Raw genomic sequence first — 23,504 nt, forward strand, 5'->3', positions numbered from 1 at the left:
TATTCGCATCACGATAGTCAATGCAAACCAGCACTATTGTAACTGTCGGTGCCAACACGCCTTGTGTTTGTTGACTTATAAAGATTAGTTTTTTTTTACCGTTTATACCATGCTACACAAACAAAGTGTCCAACATGATAGTTCAGAGGTAGTACACTTGACTTTGAGCTGCCTTTAGTCTTCGTTTGATTCCCGACCCGACTTTAAACTGCTGGATTGGTGTTTCGCAAGCATGACATTGCATCCCTCAGATGAACCTGAAGCTGAGTGTCCCATCTGCTAGTATTATTTGATGGAAGTTAAATATCCCACTGTGTCTTTTGTGAAGAGTTGGTGAGTTAACACAGGCACCAGGAACAAATTCCTCCCCAAATCACTTTCGGTCGAACGTCAAACCTTTACAGGAGGTTCACGAAAGACTTGGGAAAAAGTTTGCGAAAGACTTCCTCGGCCCACCCCTCTGCATAAGAGGAATAAGTGAGGCTCTTAAAGTTGTCGTTACTTGTTGTAGTAGTATTAGTTTTATCAGTAGGAGTAGTTGTAGAGTGTATACATAAAGTAATTAAAGTGTACAAGATAATCATAAAATCACTCAGGTGTGATCATCATTGGTTAAACCAGACATTCTCTCCACATTTCCTTGCAGTTGTTAAAGTTTTTACACTATATAAGAATGGGCATTGAGTTTGTTATTCTGACCGCAGTGCTTATTTATGGTCTCTGCAGTTTCACATCAAGCTCATCATGATCTCTGTGCTGTCAGGATATGGAAAGTGTTCTGCAATTACAGCTGCACTGTTTAACCAAATGCCTATCAATATTCAATCCACCTTATTCCATGAAATTCACCTTTTGCATTTAGTGACACCAATTGTACCAATACGTTTCTATGAAGGATTGAATGGGATGCTACAATGTGGGTGGGGAAAAAAATTCAAACTTTTTCATTTGTATTGAGATGATGCTTCTTGCAGTATGAAGCTGGAGAATCATAGAAATATAAATGAATACCAGGACCTGAAGTGAAAGTTTGAAGATGTGCAGAATTATTTATCCTGTAATTCTCAGCTATAAGATACCCAGCATACTCAACGAGATGACCTTTCTGGAGGAGGTAATCTGTCTGCCTTGCTTGATCTGGTACAAATGTGGCACTGTTCCAAACATCTTGGTTGTAAATTTATAATTGACTTCTCGATCATGAGAATGTCTGAGTCTTAAGTCACCACCAGATTGGTTGTGTTTGCTGCGCATTCTCTTGCAGCTGAAGAGTCGGATTCAAGACTGTCACACATATCCACGGTTCTCGTACCGTAGGTTATGCAGGTTTTAAGTAGGCTTGGTCGAAGCTCAGTTTTTCTGTTCTTGTTGCATGGAAACATGCAGCTGACAAATTTTCTTGAAATGCGGAGTCCCAGCGCTCATGAAGCTTCTCCAATTAGGACGCCTGTTAAAATACTACCTATAAATATCATCACCACCCAACTGCATAATCTTTAAATTAATGAAGAAAAATTATTCAACAGGCCAAAAAACCCCAAAAAAGAACAAAGTGTGATGCACACCTGTCCAGGGTTCAACCTCATCACACAGTTTGTGTTTTTTCTTTTTTTTGTACACAAAGTCAATACTTGTGGAAAAGCTTGAACACAGAGAATATCAAGGATGGAACAGCACAAAAAAGGAACAGCAGAAAGAGAGAGGGGGGAGGAAACACCAAGAGCAGAGCCGAGGGGAAAAAATAAATGGAGACGGACAAACAAGGGATGCGGGTAAGGATGAGAGGTAGGGGATAATGCAGGGGAGGGAGGGTCGACAAGATGGATACAGAAGCAAACCCTCTAGAAGGAAAAAAACTACAAGAGAGGAGGTGGAAGAAGACAGAGAGACCACCAACCTTCGATGCCAAAGTGATATGTCCATAGACTCACTTCATCGTGGGAGATTCCAATGATATGGAAGGCCTTGGTTTCCACGGCATCAAGTGGAGCAAGGTGAGGCAGGGGCACCTGCCCATAGGGGAGAACAATATTCTATCATGCTCGGTGACTGGCTTTGAAGACCAACTTTGAAATGCCATAGCTGACAGTGAGACCCAAGAGTTTAAGTGACTGAACTTCTTCGAGAAGAAGAATTTGAGCGACTCAACTTCCTCTTTGAAAGAACTAGGCAAATTTCATGTTGTTACATGGTGCTCTTGAATCCAAATATGCCTGAAATTTCATTATGTAAATTTACCTCCTAATTTAAAGGAAGTACAGAATGCTGGACTAACTCTGATGCTGAGAATTATTCATCCAGTCACATGGCAGCTTATGCTCATGTGATGGGTGCGATCATGTCACATCCGCCAGAAGTATCTTAATTTCGAACATGTCATATTGATCATCACGAGATAGACAATGTACAAAATCAAGGATGCAAACATCTCATGTATTTTGATGTTATTGCATTCTTGCTTTGGGTAAGATCAGTAAATGTTTTGTAGGCTGAAATGAACTAATGTTGTCAACTAACAGTATTCTCTTGATCTCCTTCCCAGCTCATCGCAATTGTCATGGATCACTTCACGGATATTGATATCTTCAAGGATATCCTTGATGGAATTAAGAGGCGCAAGCTGGCTGTATACATTATCCATGATGAATCGTCCATCTCTCGCTTTCTGAACATGTGTCAGGTTGTGGGAATGCACCAGGGTCAGGAGAAGGTATGGCTTAATACACCCTTTATTTTTCCATCATTATATTAATCGTGATATATCACCATGCATCGCTAAACTACTGGCACAATCTTCATATTTATTAAACGATATTTTAGCAATATGGATCCTTTAGTAATCTTCGTCTCTCAAATGCCTGTATTATATTTGTCTGCTTGTTTAACGACTCAATCATTAAGATGTGGGCTTTGAAGACCAACTAACTTTTGCAGTCACCTTTGTAATATATCCATCTATCTATCTATATATATATATATATATATATATATATATATATATATATATATATATATATATATATATATATATATATATATATATATATATATATATATATATTTTGGCATGTCTGTTTGTTTGTCTGTCGTGTTATAACTTGAGAATGGAATAACGGATTTCAATAAATCCAACTACGATGGATTCAGGGAACTCCCAGGAAGGTTTGTGATGATTTTTTTTTTAATGGTTACATGGGTACACGTGGCGACACTGCAAACGCCAACTTGCGATTCCGGTTATCCCTGCACTTGGAATCCTTTTTCTTCTTGTCCTATTGATTCGCCATCACAGCAAAGATTGGTATTTCCGTCAGCGAAATGACGGGTCTTATATTCTAGTATTTCATAAGATTAAGGGTTTGTCTACATGCTTCTGGAGAGGAGGTTGGTGTTGAGAAAATGAAAGGAGTGAGGATAAGACAGGATAGTACAGCGGATAAGCTCTCATATTTTAACAAATTGTGCATTTTATGAGAAAAGCATGAAATGTCGAGCAGAGTTAGGTCATACCATAATGTTTATATTTCGGATGTGGAGGGAAGTCAGATTTGACCTCTGAGGGGACAGTGAGAGGTCAAATCCAAGATGGCTGCTAGTCAGTTTTGAGAAGGACATTGGATCAGCCCTCATGATAGCTTGTCATCATGACAGTGATGCCATGCACTTAATGCGAGCAGCACAGATGGTGCGCAAAGAGATCTTTGACTCAAGTTTCTCCTTTGATGGGTTGTTCCAGGAAAATTGCCAGTAGGAGGCTGTGCCACCAGCCCTCTTGACTCTAGTCAACATGATACTCGATGGGGCAAACATCGAGCATCAGACTCAGCTGGTACACACAACCACCACAAAACCTGCCCTAGCAATCTCCCAATTAATGGTCTTCAACAGTGTAAAGCATGCACGGAACATGGAGGCAGCACTCAAACAGCACATCAAGCACACTTGCTACTAGGCCAACTGTTGGAACCAGGCATTGGTCCTGGATCCAGAGATGCCAGAGCCATCTGACTGGGGCTGGACAAAGGAAACAACTGGGTGGCAGCCGCTTTGGACCACTCTCCCCGAAGCATCAAAATCGTGCCATGAATTGATCCGCTGTCACTGTGAGAAAGGATGCACTGGACGGTGTAAGTGTGCCAAAGCTGCGCTCAAGTGCACTGCACTGTGCTTCTGTTCTGGAGGCTGTTAGATTTTGATCACTACCATTACCATCATCATCATTGCTATTGATAAAGTATTAAATAGACTAGCAGCATGGGACTATTCTGTTAATTTTTTTGTATTATTATCCCTATAGTGTCAAAATGGAAGCGAAGTTTCGCTATATTGCATAGGTCCAATCCATTGTCTTTACCAAAAGAATGTCCAAAAGTTTTTAACGTAATTTGACCTTGACCTTGATCGAAATGCATTTCCTTGCCTCTTTGCGATCTCAAAAGTATCACCAAACGAATGGCCATTCCAAACTTAGTTGGAAATGACACCTTAAATGTTTTTCTACACTGTTTAGTTCCAAAATTAAACGCATTTGAACATTAGACCCGGTAGACTGGCGGCCACCTTGGATTAGACCTCTCACGGTCCTCAGAGGTCAAATCTGACTTCCCTCCACATCTGAAAATAAACCTTATGGTATTCACCAACTATGTCAGAAATTTCATGCTTTTCTCATAAAACGTACAATTATTGTGCTTATCCGCTGTACTAGGATAAGAAGGTGAAATGAGAAGGCTCGTAGGATGTTAATAAGTCAAAAGTTTCATCATCTGTATTTAAATTATTTTTAGATGGCATCTTCTTCTTTGTTCAATACAATATCCTGTAACCATTACTGACATCATGGCAGACTGCTGTTCAGTGCATGAAAATACAATCACATGATGTGTATGTGATCATGTGAAATCCAGTGTTGTTCTTGTGACATACAGATAGAGCTTAAGGTGGGTGTCCATATATCAATTATGCATTATGCTTCATGTTGGGGTGAGACTGAAGCCATAACTTAACGACAACGTGGTTCGAAACTTGAACCCTTAGTATAATTTTTATCCTAAACGTTGCGTAAAGTGCTAAAATGCATTCTTGAAACCAAGCCTATGTACAAAGTTTGGGTTTCTGGAAGCAAAGAGACCTCGCAGCCACATATTGTGGTTAACCAAGAGGATTCCATTGGCAGTGATGACAGAGCAATATAAATGAAATAGGTGGCTCGTAAAGAGGTGGCAACAGTAACAACAAAAGTAAGATATATTTTAAACATAGTATGAAGAGGGATACATGATTTACAAGGAGAACGGGGTTTGGAGGTGTCTTTTTAGAAGTGCTTGCATTGTCCTGCAAAACTTCTACATTCCGATTTGCTGTGAAAACGACCAATATGAAAAGCACTTGTACCTCATCTACCTGATTATATATTCATGATGTGGAGCAAAACATTGTTAAGTTAATCATGAGCTGAACATCATAATGTGCTGCAACACACGCTGATACGGCGAGTCTATGGTCTTGGTTGATTTGTCTACAGTGTGTCTTTATGAGAACTGTGATCATATAATAAGTTCCAGAAATCATTGTATATTTTGAAAAATAAATAAAAGCTGGTTTTATAAATGGGGCTGCTCGAACAGTGGAGGGGAAGGGATGGCTCCAAACCTTTGAATCCCCCATATCTTACCTGAGCAGCTTCTTGTGATATAAGGCTCGATAAGACATGAGTCAGGGAAAAATGATACAGAATTCCACCGTGGATATGGAGATACCACTCTGCCAAAGCCATAATGGGAAACGTGCTTGCCAAACATGAGATTCTATCACCACTACTTCAAAGCTCGCTTACCGATGATGCAATTGCCAAAATGCACTCCCCTGCCTCCTCCTACTTCCAATTCCCCCTTTCCTCACCCCACTCCTGAATTTTAATCCTTCATCTCAATGTTCCTTTGTAAGAGGCCACGCAGCCGCCTGACCTAGATGCATGCAGTATGATCTAACCACAACACAAGGAATGGGCCTCATCACAGAACAAAGCCACCATTTTGGCTGGAGACCTGTCACACGTATGGGGCTTAATGATTGCACATAGTGATTTCCATTCCCATCACATGATGCTTAGAATCATGCGCAATTACAGCCATTTGAACATCAATCCATATCCACACTCTCTCGATAATCCTCGAGATCTGACGGAACAAGGCTTTTCACAGCTTTGTCCACTCTATGGTCTGTTAAATAAACATGTGGCTGCCCCAAAAGGATATCAACGTAATTGGAATAGTAATTTATTTTATTGATTATTCTTGTGAGTATACATGAACTCAATGGAAGATACAGTGGCCTGCAAAAGTATTGACATCCTACCAACAATGCGACATTTAACTGAATTTTTAACTGAATGCGACATTTAACTGAAGTGCGACATTTAACTGTCAATGGATTGACATCCTACCAACAATGCGATAGTGGTTAGAGTGGCTAGCTTGGGATCTTAGGGTTTTGAGTTCAAGCCCTGTTGGCTGCTGAATTAACACCAGGTGGGGTTGACTGAGCCAATCATCCATCCTTCTGAGGTTGGTGAAATGAGCACCAGTGTACTGGTATAAGGGCACAGCATCAGCAGCAAAGTTGTGCCCCCCAAAAACGATAGCTACCGGGCAGCCAAGCTGCCCTATGTTAGAAGAAAGTTTAGATGAATTACAAATTATGTAGAAACAGTTTTTCTAAATGAACTTTTTTATTCATAACTGAAGAGATCAAACTAAACACTGTTTTAGGTGAAGGAGGTTACACGTCAGGAATACCTACAAAAAACATGTACAAATCAAAATTCACTGGTTGTAACAGTGTTGAATCCTATTACAACACTGGTTGTAACAGGTCAGTATGTGGTGGAAGAACCTTTTACAACAATGACTGCTATGAGTCGTTTTGGGTTGGTCTCCACCAGCTTTTCACAGTGAGATGGTGAAATGTTTGTGCATTCTTCATGTGAAAATTGTTCTGGTTTTGCCAAGTTTGATGGGGGTCGTTGATGGACTGCAATCTTCAAGTCTTGCCAGAAATGTTCAGTTGGCTTCAAGTCAGGACTTTGACTGGACCACTCAAAAACATTTATTTTCTTCCTATTCAGTCACTCCAGCATGGTTTTAGCTTTGTGCTTTGGATCATTGTTCTGCTGAAATGTGAATCTCATACCCAGCTTTAGATTCATGGCTGACTCAAGCAGGTTTTCATCAAGGATTCTCCAGTGCTTTACACCATCCATTGTTCCTTCTATCCTGACAAGCTTCCCATTACCTATTGATGAAAATTAACCCCATAACATGATGCTGCCACCACCATGCTTGACAGTAGAGATGATGTTGACTGGGTGATGTGCAGTGTTCGGCATGTGTCAGATGTAACGCTTTTAATTTGATGAAAAAGTTCAATTTTTCTCGTCTGATCACAAAACTTTTCTCCACATGCCTACAGTATCATTGAGATGCTTTTTCACAAACTCCCAATGAGCTTTTTGATGCGTCTTTTCAGTCATGGCTTCTTTCTTTCCACCTGTCCATAGATGCCAGCCTTGTGAAGGGAATGGGGTATTGTTAATTGATGAACACTGATCCCCATCTTGGGCATAGAGCCTTGTAGCTCTTTTAAAGTCATTGATGGATTCACAGTGACATCCCAAACCAGTTTCCTGCTTGCGCGGCTGCCAAGTTTGAATGGGCAACCTTATCTGGGTAGAGAGTAGGTGGTATGATGCATCTTCCACTTATTAATGATGGATTTCACCGAACTCAAAGGGGTAATGAGTGACTTTGAAATCGTCTTATAACCCTCTCCTGATCGGTGTTTCTCCACCACTTTATGTCTGACTTCTTTGGAAAGTTCCTTGGTCTTCATGTTTGTCTTGATGGTTGACCAAGTGAGTTGCACCTTAAAACTCCTTAGATAAGTGAGGGAGTTTAATTTTTAAGTTAAACCACTCATTACATACAGGTGAAACCTATTGCACTTATTTTTGTAACCTTTCAAACAAATAATTTGCTCCTGATGTGATTTAGGGTTGAGTAGGCAGAGGGTTTGAATACTTATGCAACTTAGAATCACCTGATTTTATGTGTTTCTCTGACTTATTCACATTTTATATGCATTTTTTTAATCTTTATCACTTTGGAGTAGTTTGTGAAGAATTTATATTGTTGCGAATTCATGCCCGCCAGCGTGTGGACGGCCACGTCACTTGAATCGCGACCGCGTCGCCCACCGGACGGACAATTCAGTCATGACCCTCCGGGAACTATCGCCCAGAGCCAGTCATGGGTGGGCCTTTCGACTTCACCACAATCGTGCCAATCGGCCACCCGCGTAGGATAGGGTTGTTCGCCAAACTCGACCTACCTAAGTATCCACGCGGATGGTAAACCGGGCGATCGTACCACGCCGCAGGTCGACTCCGGACACGAGCCGCTTGGGCGGCCCGTTCCATACTATCGGGATAACCGAGCGGTGTTATCGTCGACATCGACGGTTCAGATTATTTACCGGGCGTTTTGCACCCACTACGAACCCTTTACGTGAAGCAGGATGGAGGGTCAATAAAGAAAAGACGAAGGGAAACGGGAAAACAGTTCACACAATGCATATTTATTTCCCGGCACACGGAAAGCACATATATACAGCCATACAGTCAAAATACACATATAGCAACCAAAACAAAAGCAACAATGACGCAGAGCTAATACCGACTACGCGCACACACGGCAACACTTATACAGCTTTACTTTACAGACGGCGCCAACACACATTTACACAAAAGCAAAGGAAAGAAGCCACCCTCATAGACAAGGGGACAGACAGGCATGTAGGCCAATTGTGCGCATGACCTGGAGGAGCGGCCAGGTCCGCGAGACCGGGGGGGGGGGTCCTACCCGTGTCCTCGTGATGCATTGGCGGGTTTATCGCAGATGTGGCCGCATGGCTGTACCCCGACTCCGTGCTCCTTGGCGGGTTTCGTTGGCACGACGTTTGGGGTGGGGTGGGAATGGTGACATCCCTTTACACAGTACCCTTTTGCACTATCTCAGCACGGGGGGAAAGGGGAATTGTTGATGCCCTGGAGGAGGGAGATGGCTGGCTGGCTTGGGTCCCGCGACGAGCGATCCCACACCGCGACCTCGTCGCCGACCGCCGTCCTTCTCGCCTCGGACCTGAGCTCCTTTGCCTCTTCCCGCAACTCTTCTCAGCCGACTCCAGAACCCAACTCTCTCAATGACACTCTCTTCCCCTGGCTCTCTTCCACTCTCCAACCAAAACTGACTCACTCTGCCACGATTCGCCTTGCGCTCGCCATTTTATAGGCTAGCAGGAGCAGCTAATATGCAAATATTCGGATCAGGATGACCACTGGGGCGGAGCCACGCTCGCCCATTGGTCAGAGGAAACGGGGGCGTGAACCTCCCCTGATCCTAGAATTTGCATATATCGCTTTCACACAGATGCGCCTGGAGGCGGAGCCAAACCGCCCCGCGCTTGCTAATTGGATGGAGGAGAAGTGGGCGTATAGCGTTCTTGATCCGAATTTTCCCTCGGAAAGGCTGCTATTTGCGCTCGTGGCTCGGTGTGCTCGGCACCAATCGCCGAACGGGCCCGAGACAGCCCGACGTTCAGTGTTCACAGGTGGTGCGGGAATGGCCGTAGAAGGAGAGAGGTGAAGGTGGTGGAGGGTTTTCGGTGGTGGTTGATGGTTATGGTGCCGTTGGGAATGGCGGTGATGTGATGTTTGCGGGATTGAGTTGTGAAGGTAAAGGTCGTGGCTGTTGGCGTTGTTGTTGTTGTTGTTGTTCTCTGAGGGTTGGAGCGTGGTTGTAGTTGGTGATGATGGCTGGCGTGGTGGTTAAGGTGGTTGTTGTGTGATGGCGGTTGAGACGTGGTTGGTTCAAAATAAAGATAGAACAGAAAAACGCCAAACTCAAAGGATCGCAGCCCGAATGAATCACATAAATACCCTCTATACAACGGGTTTGGGATAACTACACATGTACCTATGAAGATATCTCACGTGAGGGTCCTTTATGGTGTAATGCGAATTTCCACAGCCGTAACAATATATTAAGTTTGATTTGAAGGCATCATGAAATAAGCTGAGGTGGCATCGTTATAACGATCAGGAACTACCAGATGCTGCCTGGCTGGGTGAGATTCTCCCAGCATTGGTTTCTGGACATGTTGGACATTTATAAGCTTCGGAGTTATTGGCCTCATTGTGGTTAGTTACCTTTTGCCTGTGGGCTGGTAGCAGCACTGCCTGACCCCAAATCCCAATATACACTTTGTAGCGGTCTTTGCTGGCCTCAAAACAGACATCAAGGTCAGCATCTGGTAGCTGAACACCTTGCCCAGATACCTACACCCAAAATTTGGGGCCTCGAGGTGCTATGGTTCGAGCGTGAAAGAATAACATACAAACACACAGACAACCACACAAACACTTGAAACACTTGAAAAACAAACTAAAAACAGGATTTAAATCAACTTTGAGACTCCTTGCTGGTTCCTGAAATATATTATTTGGAGGAATCGGGGCTTGGAGGAGCGTGAAGAAGATCTATGGGATGGTAACGGGTGAACATTTCATGCCGAGATGGTTGAACATTGTAGAAATATGATCATTGAAAAATGGAAGTGTCATCATAATGATCACCAAGATAGAAAGCATGAATGACAAATCTCCTTTCACGAACTGAATAATTTTCCAAAAACGTACATGGGCTCGGGTATGCAGCATCTTGATTGTCTTTGAAATTTGGACTTGTCCAAAAAAAAGGGAATTCACATTTATACTCGTTTCAAAACTAACCTTATAATTTTAATCTCATCAAAAAGTTATGGCATAACATGAACATACGCAAACTGCAATTTCAAGGATTAGGAACTGAGGAGACAGACACGAACTGCAAGGAATGGTTGTTTTTTTTTTGTATGAGAGTGGAAGGAATACACGACACACACACGACACACACACACACGACACACACACATAAACACACACACACACACACACAGACACACACACACAGACACACAAACACAAACACATACTTATTGCAATAGCTTCTCCCTTCGCTTCGGGGATGGGTGGGGCTAACAATCAACAATCGAACATGTTCATTTCCACATTTCTCTGCTAAAAGAGAACAATTGAACCCAAGATCATGGTCAACTGCTTGACGATATTAGGCTGCTTTTAAACAAAAGTAAGAAAGTGGTGGGAATTAAAAGGATTGATATGATACACATGTGGAAAAAAGGGAGGGAAGATGTGATTAGGAATGGGCATGCAAGAATAAACATGAAGAAGGCACACACATGCAGTCCATGACCTAAAATAAATATGGAAAGAACTGTGAAGGAAGAGTGATTGACGCTTTCGTAAATATCGGTGCAACTTCTAATCCTCTCGAATGTCTCCTATTCTAAACATCTACTGTCAGTGTAATTCCTTTCTCCACCCCTTCGGTACTCTTGGAGATAAATGTTGAGGTTCCTGGAGTTTTCTCTCCAATAAAACTTCCTAACTGCTTCCTAAACTCTGCTGTGCTAACGACAACATCCTCTAACTGCTCAGATTTGACTCCACTTTAGATCATTTTCACTTTTGATATCATCTTTCCCATCCCACCTTGCAATTTCCCTGCATTATCCTTAATCAGTCCATACCTCTTGACTTACGCCTGGTGTTGGCTTAATGGTTTGGGTGGTGGGCTTTGGATCCTTGGGTCCTGAGTTCAAATCCCGCTCAGCTGTTGAATTAATACCAGGTGTGGTTGACTGCCTGTCATCCTTCTGAGGTCGGCAAAATGAGTGCCAGCATGCTGGTATACTTTGTCGGAATGGCGCCCAATACCCGAGGAGACTGCTTAAGCAGCACCAACGCTCTGCACAGAGTATGGTCCCAATCTCCTCCTCTCCTCTAACGATTTCAACAAATTATCTTCCTAACCGAAAATTCCAGCTCATTCCCAGAGAATATACTTTATTATTTTCCTGCAAGGGTTAAGGTCTCTTCTCTCAATCTACTCGATGCTTCCCTCCTCCTTGAAATAAAAAAATTAGCATCGCAAACCACGGTTTCAGATGGGAACACTAACAGGGTTGGCCTGTTCTTGTTCCCATCTGAAGAAGTGTTCAAATCCTGCATACCATATGTTTGTCTATTGTTTACTAATATCTTTGTAATTCATTTAAAGGTATACGAATGTCTTCTCATGTATTTGTCCTGGATGTGAATTATACACAAGCTCCTTAATGAGCCTTAAATCAGTTTATGTATAAATAAATTAATAAATCAATCAATAAAAAGGCACACAGTATCATCCTCTCATGTAAACTGTCGCTGTCCTTGAATCTAACTGCACTATCACTCTTTCCTGAGGCTTGTCCTCATTTCCCATTATGCCTGTGGCACTCACAAGCACATGCTCTGCATGGGACACTTGCTCACCCTCTTAGAGCTCAATTGATAATCTTCTGCCCTCTCCAGTCTACATAAACCACATTTCTGAACTATAAATACAAGCACTCTGCACCACCCTTAATCTCCTGCTCCATTCATGTCCTTCCTCGATATATACCAACTATGTAACTCAGATAGACTAACACTGCAGAGAAATATTTGGTCCGAAGAAACCGAAAACTTATTTTGAAGATAAAAAAAAACTTCAGTAGGATGCAACTTGTAATTTTGTGATGTCAAAACATATTTCAATTATTTCCAACCTTCTTCATTCTTGTTTTTTTGGTGTAGTAGTCATTTATGGTTTCCCCTAATTCTCATACCTTAGTTGTTTTGCATTGAGTTGGCCTGTTGTGCGTTATTATTATATGATCAATCACATTAAAAGGATGCTGTGATCCTGAGTTATACTTCCCATATACTGTGTTGATTTCTCTATTGTCTTATAATCTTCTTGTAATTCACAAAAACCTGCACTGGTATCTCCCAACGTCTTTCCAAGCTCCTCAATGAGCTTATGAAGACAGCCTGGGAACTTTTTTTTTTCATTTTCATAACTCATTATTTTTTTCACACAAACCCATAGCCCTCATAAGCAGATAAACGTTGACACTGAAGTTAAGTTGCATGTTCACGGCTTTGCTCCAACTGCTGTCAAGTTTGCATTTTTGCTCTGATCACCAAGATTTTTGCTTTGAAAAATGCGAAGACTCCCTTTTTTGCTTTGCTCTCCTTTCCTCTCTTCATTCTTTACCTCCTCTTTGCCTCTTAGTCGACTTATTTCACCATCTTCCACTTGCCAATCTCCTGCCAAACTCTTCGACCTGCCTATCTTCTGCACTATGATTGCCAACCTACGGCTGTTCGTCTATGCTCTATCCTTTTTAAATGGTGAGCATCAAGCAAGAAAGCAGCATGTACCATTAAAAAAAATATATATATATTTGGTATGATTCAGCCATGGTTCAAACTACCATCCTTCTAGATTCATAGAAGACACTCGAACTGTAATGGAAATAACTACCAAGTCTAGTCAAGTCCACATAATCCACAATGACCTTTACACAGTACCCTGTTGAATATTTTGTCCATTACACGAGCTTGCACATGTCTGTTCCTCTTTCACACTCATTCTCTCCCTCTTGTGCACATAAAAGGCAGAGATAGACAGTAGGCAAGTCAGCAATCCTTTGAAGTGTAAGCGAGCCTCATCATGTCCTGATCTGCCTGCAAGAATTGGTTACTCCTTGATTATATTACTACCTCCTTTTCATCTTCCCTCCATTGCTTTCTTTACATCCTCTACATATGCACAAAAATGTGTTTGCTGTACTTCTGCCGGCATTACTAAAGATTTGAACAGACAGACAGACAAGTGGGATAAAAGATGGAGGAAGGTTACTTAAAAAGGAAAGATTTTTAAGATTAGACTATAGTTGGGAAAAGCGCATCTCAGTCACAGACTTAATGGGGGGAAAAACATGCATTACATAAGAATAACATAATTTGATTTAGAAGTCTCCATCGTTTTCACCTTTTCTCTTTTACCATCCACTGCCAGTATTCTTCAACTCCATCGTCATTCTACTTACAGCCTCACACGTCACTGTAAGCTCTCACATCTCCCTCAAACCCCACTCTTCCAAATCCTTCCCGCTCCTCCATTCCCTCATATTTATCATACTCAAGGCCAACCCTGATAAATTGATAGCAACATCCATCAGCATTAAAAGACAATTGTATTTTTGCAAAATATACAATACACTAGATTCTCGTTAAAGCAAATAATATTTTATACATGTTTGGTTGTAAAAAGGTCTCACATATTATCATTTCAATGTTCTCACCTTTTGCATTTAGAAAATTACTTTCAAATTCTTATTTTATCCTTATATTTATTTTATTTTATTAAAACTCATCACAAAGACTTAGTTTTAACCAGTCTCCAGAACATATAGAGTGATTAAGAACAGTTTGTTCAGTATTTTTTTTTACCGACACTTGTGTAGCAATGCGATTTTATTAAATATTCTGTTTGATTTGAACAGTTGTTACTTTGGCATCAACACCTGTATTTGGTATTCATTGTACAGACACGCCCTGTCGGGAACACCACTGTTATTCTCTCCTGCGGTCTAATGAGATGTGTTCTCTCTTGTTCTTGTATGCAGCTGGGTTTACTTTTATTTTATTGTTGGTTTTTTTGTAGACAAAAATGAGGTTCATGGAATTGCAAAAACATGGAATGGATCAGAACTTAACAGAAGAAAAGGCACAGTAGAGTAGAGGGGGGAACATAGAGTACCAACAGCATGGATGAAGGACAAAATGGAGGGAGACTTGGAGAAAAAAGAGATGTGGGGAAGAATGGGGGTGGTTGGTTGGAGGGCACACGGGGTGGAAAAGATGGATACAGCCGCAAACTATCAGGAAGGGAAAACAGGAAAATTGCAAAGAAGTGGTTATTGGGGAGGGTTAACAAGGGGAGAAAGGATAATGGGTTTGGATGGGGATGGGGGATGATCAGATATGCTGGTTGATGACATGGAAAGAAGAATGAAATTGAAGAGAATGTGCAAGTTGGTTCCACAGTACAGGTGAGACAAAGAGGACTGAATGAGTGGAGGTGAACAGTGATTCTAGATTTAGGTAGTTTTACCAGAAGTGGGTTGATGGTCGACTGTGTCTGCCCTGAAAAAACCTGGGGGTGGGGGAGAGAGGGGTAAAGCACAGACAGAGCAGAGGGTGCAAGACTAGAAAGGAGGCAGTAGAAGACAGAGAGATCACCAACCTGTCTGCAATGGTGAAGTTATAGTCCCATAAACTCAGCTTCATCATGGGAGATTCCAATGATCTTTGAGGCTTTGGTTTCCATGATGTGAAGCTAAGAAAAGTGTGAGGGAGTGGCACCAGCCCAGAGGGAAGAGCAATATCCATCAAGCTATGGATGAAGGCCATGTCGGTGGATAAGTGTTTAAGTGTGTCAGGGAAACACTTTGCATGATGGAGGATGTCCATCCAGTCAGCGACTGGCTTTAGAGGCAAGCGTTTAAATGTGATTTGCTCAAGAAAGATCATGGCTGATAGTGTGGGCCAAAGGTTTAAACGAATGAACTTCTTTAAGAGGATTATTAAGAAAGTAGATGGGAGCGTTTGCCAGACAGTCCTTTTGTCAGGACAGTGTAAGAATGTGAGATTTGTCAGGATTGAAAGACATTTTCAAAGTGATTGACCAGCTTGTTATTTTGTCAAGGTTTGAAGGGAGTGGAGATGCTGCATCCTGCCTGTCTGAAGGATGAGGGATGTCATGGCAGAAGGTGGAGTCGAGTCATCAGCAAATAGAAAAGGGGATTTTCTATGGAGTCCGAAAGATCATTTATGAAGATCAGGAATAGTACTGGGCCCAGAACACTATCTTGTGGCACTCCAGCCTTGACAGAGAGAGGAGATGAAGGAATTCTGTTGAGTCACACGCTGGCTATGAGAGTAGAAGAAGTCAGTAAGCCATGTGTTCAGAGTATGGAAAGCAAGGTGGGGTGTGGGACTGTTTCGAATGGTCGAGATATGCCCAGAGAGACGGACCTGATCTCATGTCTTGCATTGAATGCCTCCATCTATTGTTGCCAGAGTGGAAGGAGCATGTCCAGGGTAGAATGACCTCGTCTGAATCCGAATTGATTATATCTGAGATGACAATGAGATGAGGAATTTGATGTCAACTGCGATGATGGATTCCATCGCCTTGCTGATGATTGTAAGTGAGCTCATCGGTCTGTAGTTGAGGGGATCTGTTTTTACAGCTTTTTAGATGAGGCAGTGATGTTGGCTGATTTCCCAGCAGATGGAAGATGACCTTTGGAAAATGATAGGGTTTGAACCCTAATACCCAGCCAAGTCATACCAAAGACTTTAGAAAGTGGTACGTGCTGCTTCCTTACTTGACACAGCATTTTAAAGAGGATAGAGCATGGACAAACAACCATAGGTTGGTAATAATAGCGCAGGCTGTAATGGATCTAATGGCCTTTTCCTGTGTCAAAAGTTCCTTGTCAGGGAACATATATTTATTCCAGCATTATTTTTGTTTATTTATTCCAGCAAGAGCGTCTGCTCCAAGTCTGGCAAGCCGGTGATTCAAACCTCGTAGAGCCATGTTCCAAAGACGTTAAAAATGACACATGCTGCTTCCTTGCTTAACGTTCAGCATTTCAAAGGATATGCCTGGTGTTGGCTTAATGGTTAGGGTGGTGGGCTTGGGATCTGAGGATCCTGAGTTCAAATCACACTTGGCTGTTGAATTAATACCAAGTGTGGTTGACTAACTGTCATCCTTCTGAGGTTGGCAAAACAAGTGCCAGCTTGGTACATGCTACTTCCTGTGTCGGAGTGGTGACCCATCCAGGATTGTGCCCAATAGCCAAGGAGACTGCTTAGGCAGCACCAATGCTCTGCACAGTGGCTGGTCCCCATGGATGGATGGATTTGAAAGGATAATAGCATGGATAATCCCCATATTATCATTGTTGTGATGTCACTGGGACCAAGAGTACCCCAGGAAGTGACAGCACTTTCTCCAAGCTCAGTGACTGTATTTGTGTAGTCTAAGTCTTGTAATGTGTGGCATATGTTTGTCTGTATGTCCATGTGTATGAGTGTGTCCACTGATATAGTGAGGGCGGGGGGGGGGCATGGGGCGGCTGCCCCAAGTGACACTTTTGTAGAGTGGCAAATTTGTTTTGTTGCATCTATCATGGATCAACACTTTTGAGAACAATTTCCCCATGGCGCATGGAAACACAATCGCAGGGAGGGGTTTAACTGTGCAAATGGCCCCGCCCTCCGTTTGCTGACCAATGGTTGCGGCGAATGATATCCCGGAGAGAGGGGTGGGAAAAAATGAATGTGCAGCATGCTGGGAAACTAAACTCGAAGACAAGGCAGTGAGGTGTTCGCATCTCATTCATGTGTTCATAGTTCATTCCAGTTCACCGTTCGTGTCTCATTCCTGTGTTTGTGTCTCATCTCTGTGTTCACGTCTCATCCGTGTATTCACGTCTCATCCCTGTGTTTGTGACTCATCCCTGTGTTTGTGGCTCATCCCTGTGTTTGTGACTCTTCCATGTGTTTGTGGCTCATCCCTGTGTTTGTGGCTCATCCCTTTGTTTGCGTCTCATCCCTGTGTTTGTGGCTCATCCCTGTGTTTGTGGCTCATTCCTGTGTTTATGTCTCATCCCTATGTTTGTGGCTCATCCCTGTGTTTGTGGCTCATCCCTGTGTTTGTGGCTCATCCCTGTGTTTGGGACTCATGCCTGTGTTTGTGGCTCATCCCTGTGTTTGTGTCTCATTCCTGTGTTCGTGTCTCATTCCTGTGTTTGTGACTCATCCCTGTGTTTGTGACTCATCCCTGTGTTTGTGGCTCATACCTGTGTTTGTGACTCATTCCTGTGTTTGTGGCTCATCCCTGTGTTTGTGGCTCATTCCTGTGTTTTCGTCTCATCCCTGTGTTTGTGACTCATCCCTGTGTTTGTAGCTCATCCCTGTGTTCATGCCTCATTCCTGTGTTCGTGTCTCATCCCTGTGTTTGTGGCTCATTCCTGTGTTTTCGTCTCATCCCTGTGTTTGTGTCTCATCCCTGTGTTTGTGGCTCATCCATGTGTTTGTGGCTCATTCCTGTGTTTATGTCTCATCCCTGTGTTTGTGACTCATCCCTGTGTTTGTAGCTCATCCCTGTGTTTGTGGCTCATCCCTATGTTTGTGGCTCATCCCTGTGTTTGTGGCTCATCCCTGTGTTTGTGACTCATCCCTGTGTTTGTAGCTCATCCCTGTGTTTGTAGCTCATCCCTGTGTTTGTAGCTCATCCCTGTGTTTGTAGCTCATCCCTGTGTTTGTAGCTCATCCCTGTGTTTGTAGCTCATCCCTGTGTTTGTAGCTCATCCCTGTGTTTGTAACTCTTCCTTGTGTTTGTGGCTCAGCCCTGTGTTTGTGTCTCATCCCTGTGTTTGTGACTCATCCCTGTGTTTGTGACTCAGCCCTATGTTTGTGTCTCATCCCTGTGTTTGTGACTCATCCTTGTGTTTGTGGCTCATCCCTGTGTTTGTGGCTCATCCCTGTGTTTGTGGCTCATCCCTGTGTTTATGGCTCATCCCTATGTTTGTGGCTCATCCCTGTGTTTGTGACTCATCCCTGTGTTTGTGGCTCATCCCTGTGTTTGCATCTCATCCCTGTGTTTGTGGCTCATCCCTGTGTTTGTGTCTCATCCCTGTGTTTGTGGCACATCCCTGTGTTTGTGGCTCATCCCTGTGTTTGTGGCTCATCCCTGTGTTTGCGTCTCATTCCTGTGTTCGTCCCTCATTCCTGTGTTCGTGTCTCATCCCTGTGTTTGTGGCTCATTCCTGTGTTTTCGTCTCATCCCTGTGTTTGTGACTCATCCCTGTGTTTGTAGCTCATCCCTGTGTTTGTAGCTCATCCCTGTGTTTGTAACTCTTCCTTGTGTTTGTGGCTCAGCCCTGTGTTTGTGTCTCATCCCTGTGTTTGTGACTCATCCCTGTGTTTGTGGCTCAGCCCTGTGTTTGTGTCTCATCCCTGTGTTTGTGACTCATCCTTGTGTTTGTGGCTCATCCCTGTGTTTGTGGCTCATCCCTGTGTTTGTGGCTCATCCCTGTGTTTATGGCTCATCCCTATGTTTGTGGCTCATCCCTGTGTTTGTGACTCATCCCTGTGTTTGTGGCTCATCCCTGTGTTTGCGTCTCCTCCCTGTGTTTGTGGCTCATCCCTGTGTTTGTGTCTCATCCCTGTGTTTGTGGCACATCCCTGTGTTTGTGGCTCATCCCTGTGTTTGTGGCTCATCCCTGTGTTTGCGTCTCATTCCTGTGTTCGTCCCTCATCCCTGTGTTTGTGGCTCATCCCTGTGTTTGCGTCTCATTCCTGTGTTCGTCCCTCATTCCTGTGTTCGTGTCTCATCCCTGTGTTTGTGGCTCATTCCTGTGTTTTTGTCTCATCCCTGTGTTTGTGACTCATCCCTGTGTTTGTAGCTCATCCCTGTGTTTGTAGCTCATCCCTATGTTTGTGGCTCATCCCTGTGTTTGTGGCTCATCCCTGTGTTTATGGCTCATCCCTATGTTTGTGGCTCATCCCTGTGTTTGTGACTCATCCCTGTGTTTGTGGCTCATCCCTGTGTTTGCGTCTCATCCCTGTGTTTGTGTCTCATCCCTGTGTTTGTGGCTCATCCCTATGTTTGTGGCTCATCCCTGTGTTTGTGGCTCATTCCTGTGTTTGTGGCTCATTCCTGTGTTCACGTCTCATCCCTGTATTTGTGGCTCATCCCTGTGTTTGTGGATCATCCCTGTGTTTCTGGCTCATTCCTGTGTTTGTGACTCTTCCCTGTGTTTGTGGCTCATTCCTGTGTTCACGTCTCATCCCTGTATTTGTGGCTCATCCCTGTGTTTGTGACTCATCCCTGTGTTTGTGGCTCATTCCTGTGTTTGTGACTCTTCCCTGTGTTTGTGGCTCAGCCCTGTGTTTGCATCTCATTCCTGTGTTTGTGTCTCATTCCTGTGTTTGTGGCTCAGCCGTGTGTTTCTGTCTCATGCCTGTGTTTGTGGCTCAGCTCTGTGTTTGTGTCTCATCCCTGTGTTTGTGACTCATCCCTGTGTTTGTGACTCTTCCCTGTGTTTGTGGCTCATTCCTGTGTTCACGTCTCATCCCTGTATTTGTGGCTCATCCCTGTGTTTGTGACTCATCCCTGTGTTTGTGGCTCATTCCTGTGTTTGTGACTCTTCCCTGTGTTTGTGGCTCAGCCCTGTGTTTGCATCTCATTCCTGTGTTTGTGTCTCATTCCTGTGTTTGTGGCTCAGCCCTGTGTTTGTGTCTCATGCCTGTGTTTGTGGCTCAGCTCTGTGTTTGTGTCTCATCCCTGTGTTTGTGACTCATCCCTGTGTTTGTGGCTCAGCCCTGTGTTTGCGTCTCATTCCTGTGTTCACGTCTCATTCCTGTGTTCACGTGTCATTCCTGTGTTCACGTGTCATTCCTGTGTTCACGTGTCATTCCTGTGTTCACGTGTCATTCCTGTGTTCACGTGTCATTCCTGTGTTCGTGGCTCAGCCCTGTGTTTGTGGCTCAGCCCTGTGTTTGTGTCTCATCCCTGTGTTTGTGACTCATCCCTGTGTTTGTGGCTCAGCCCTGTGTTTGCGTCTCATTCCTTTGTTTGCGTCTTATTCCTGTGTTCACGTGTCATTCCTGTGTTCACTTGTCATTCCTGTGTTCACTTGTCATTCCTGTGTTTGTGGCTCAGCCCTGTGTTTGTGTCTCATCCCTGTGTTCGTGGCTCAGCCCTGTGTTAGTGGCTCAGCCCTGTGTTTGTGTCTCATCCCTGTGTTCGTGGCTCAGCCCTGTGTTCGTGGCTCAGCCCTGTGTTTGTGTCTCATCCCTGTGTTTGTGACTCATCCCTGTGTTTGTGGCTCAGCCCTGTGTTTGAGTCTCATTCCTGTGTTCGTGTCTCTTCCATGTGTTTGTGGCTCTTTCCAGTTCACCGTTTTCATCTAATTCCTCTGTTCATAGCTCATTCAAGTTCACCGTTCGCATCTCATCCCTGTGTTTGTGACTCATCTCTGTGTTTGTGGCTTATCCCTGTGTTTGTGGCTCATCCTTGTGTTTGTGACTTATCCCTGTATTTGTGTCTCATCCCTCTGTTTGTGGCTCATCCCTGTGTTTGTGGCTCATCCCTGTGTTTGTGGCTCATCCCTGTGTTTGTGGCTCATCCTTGTGTTTGTGACTCATCCCTGTGTTCGTGTCTCTTCCATGTGTTTGTGGCTCATCCCTGTGTTTGTGGCTCATCCCTGTGTTTGTGGCTCATCCTTGTGTTTGTGGCTCATCCCTGTGTTTGTGACTCATCCCTGTGTTTGTGACTCATCTCTGTGTTTGTGGCTCATCCCTGTGTTTGTGGCTCATCCTTGTGTTTGTGACTTATCCCTGTGTTTGTCTCATCCCTGTGTTTGTGGCTCATCCCTGTGTTTGTGGCTCATCCTTGTGTTTGTGACTCATTCCTGTGTTCGTGTCTCTTCCATGTGTTTGTGGCTCTTTCCAGTTCACCGTTTTCATCTAATTCCTGTGTTCATAGCTCATTCCAGTTCACCGTTCGCATCTCATTCCTGTGTTGGGAAGGCCTCGTGTTATCGGTCAGCATGCGTTTGTTTACACTCAGTCACTGTTCCACCCAGCCTTCATGGTTTGACCTCGACCAGGCGAACAGTGACGTCCATAACTCTATGTACACCAACAGAAAATTCCGTCAGAATGACGAGCGACCCTTCTTTATTTAAACACATTCAGCCTTGAAAACTCGTCCTAAATCCGAAATTACACACAATAACCTTCCATGAAATGCCGACCTAGAACTGCCGACATGCAATGTGCTGACATCGGACAGAGCTGCAGACAGACTACCTTCAGACTGACTCGTAGAGAATATCATAGTTCAGAGCATCCAGGTATATTAAATGGGAGCAATATGGAATCTTGGATCGACAACACGAGTAATCGGTCTGACCCACCTACCCATCACATTAGTGACATGAACATTAAATTTGGGTTTCTCACATCACTCAGTTACCTGATGGACCCATCGCACAACAGCGACCTTGCCAAGAAAATACACCATCTCACCGAGAGAACGACAATTTAATCACCAGCGAGCTTCAGAGGGAGACTCAACGTCTTCGTCGACACATAAAAATGTATGAGGAAATCACTGCGAAGGAAATGGTGGAGTGGAAGGTATATGAAATCCTTCAATATGTTGTGAAGTGGAGATTTCAGGAATCTTTGCCAAACCTCATCACACTGAGGACGTTTCTCGCCATGTGTTTGAGCATTGCAGGATGTAAGAGGAGCTTCTCCAAACTGAAACTGATAAAGACCAACCTCAGATCCACAATGAGCCACTCAAGGCTCAGGAATATAGCCATCCTTTCCATCGATACGCCACTGGGTGTGGCAGCTCCACTATGAGCCTTAGGTCAGATAGATAAATAAATAAATAAATAAATCATAAAATCTCTATATAGCTCTCCCTCTCTTCCTGGATCCCTCTCATTTTCTTATGTTGTCACCTTCTGATGTTCTGTTCTGACTGCACTCTTACACTCTTACACTCTTTCCCTCTCCTTCTTTATTTTGCTTCCTCTTTCTTTGTGTGGATGGGAGAGAAAGGAGAATGGAGGGAGGTTGAAGAACAGGGGAGAGAAAATGGAAAAGCGGTTGGGAGGAGTTGGCCGGGGAGCGAAGGAAATAAGAATAGGGAAGGGGGAGTTTTCAACAATTTCACCAAGAAGGAGGATTTAATATCTCCACTAAAATACCAAAAGCAAGGAAATATGGAATAAATATAGAAGGTTATTACTTCACAAATGTTGATATCATCTGTTTTGGAACAACTCTTAATAACACCTTCCAATTGTGGAAGATATGAGGGATAAAATTGCACCATTCCTCCTTCAGAGCAACTACAGGTTCAGTGGTGTAGTCTCCATCCAAGTCCAGTACAGATTATAAGCTGCCCTTCAGCCAGTGTCAGATGTCCCAGGGCCAATTTCTTTTATTTCATAGGTTCCAAAGCATGTTGAAGAGCTGCATCACAAATTACACACATACATGAGACAACAGCAGACTTCATTTCAGACAAACATAACTGCTAGCCGAAGTGGGAAGTGACATAACTTCGCAGGGCACTCTGGATACCAGCGGCATCATCTTTACGATGTCACTTTTACCTCTGCAGTATGCAGGGCAATTAAGGAGAGATTTTCCTCTCCTTATGAAATTCCAATCCACGATGTTTATCCGTGCTCTATCCTCTAAATGCCGAGCATCAAGCGAGAAAGCACCACACACAATTTTTTTTAAAGTCTTTTAGATGATGTGCCAGGGTCGGAATTTAATCAGCGGCCTCCCAGGCTCAGAGCAGACATGATAACCATTATGCCACTCAGTCTGGTATGCCTCAAGT

The 23,504-nt window shown here is 43.5% G+C and overlaps 1 protein-coding gene across 1 annotated transcript in view; it reads left to right on the top strand.

The window, feature by feature from the left end:
* The window catches only part of LOC147022036 (uncharacterized), a 100,434-nt gene that overhangs the window by 36,211 nt on the left and 40,719 nt on the right, over positions 1–23,504 (top strand). The window contains exon 2 of the mRNA XM_085892591.1: positions 2,543–2,710. Coding sequence (XP_085748717.1) covers positions 2,543–2,710 — 168 coding nt within the window. The remainder of the gene's footprint in view (positions 1–2,542; positions 2,711–23,504) is intronic.

The sequence above is a fragment of the Eptatretus burgeri genome, chromosome 8, assembly GCF_056783735.1.
Source record: "Eptatretus burgeri isolate ZD-2024b chromosome 8, Ebu_testis_v1, whole genome shotgun sequence".
Classification (NCBI taxonomy): domain Eukaryota; kingdom Metazoa; phylum Chordata; class Myxini; order Myxiniformes; family Myxinidae; genus Eptatretus; species Eptatretus burgeri.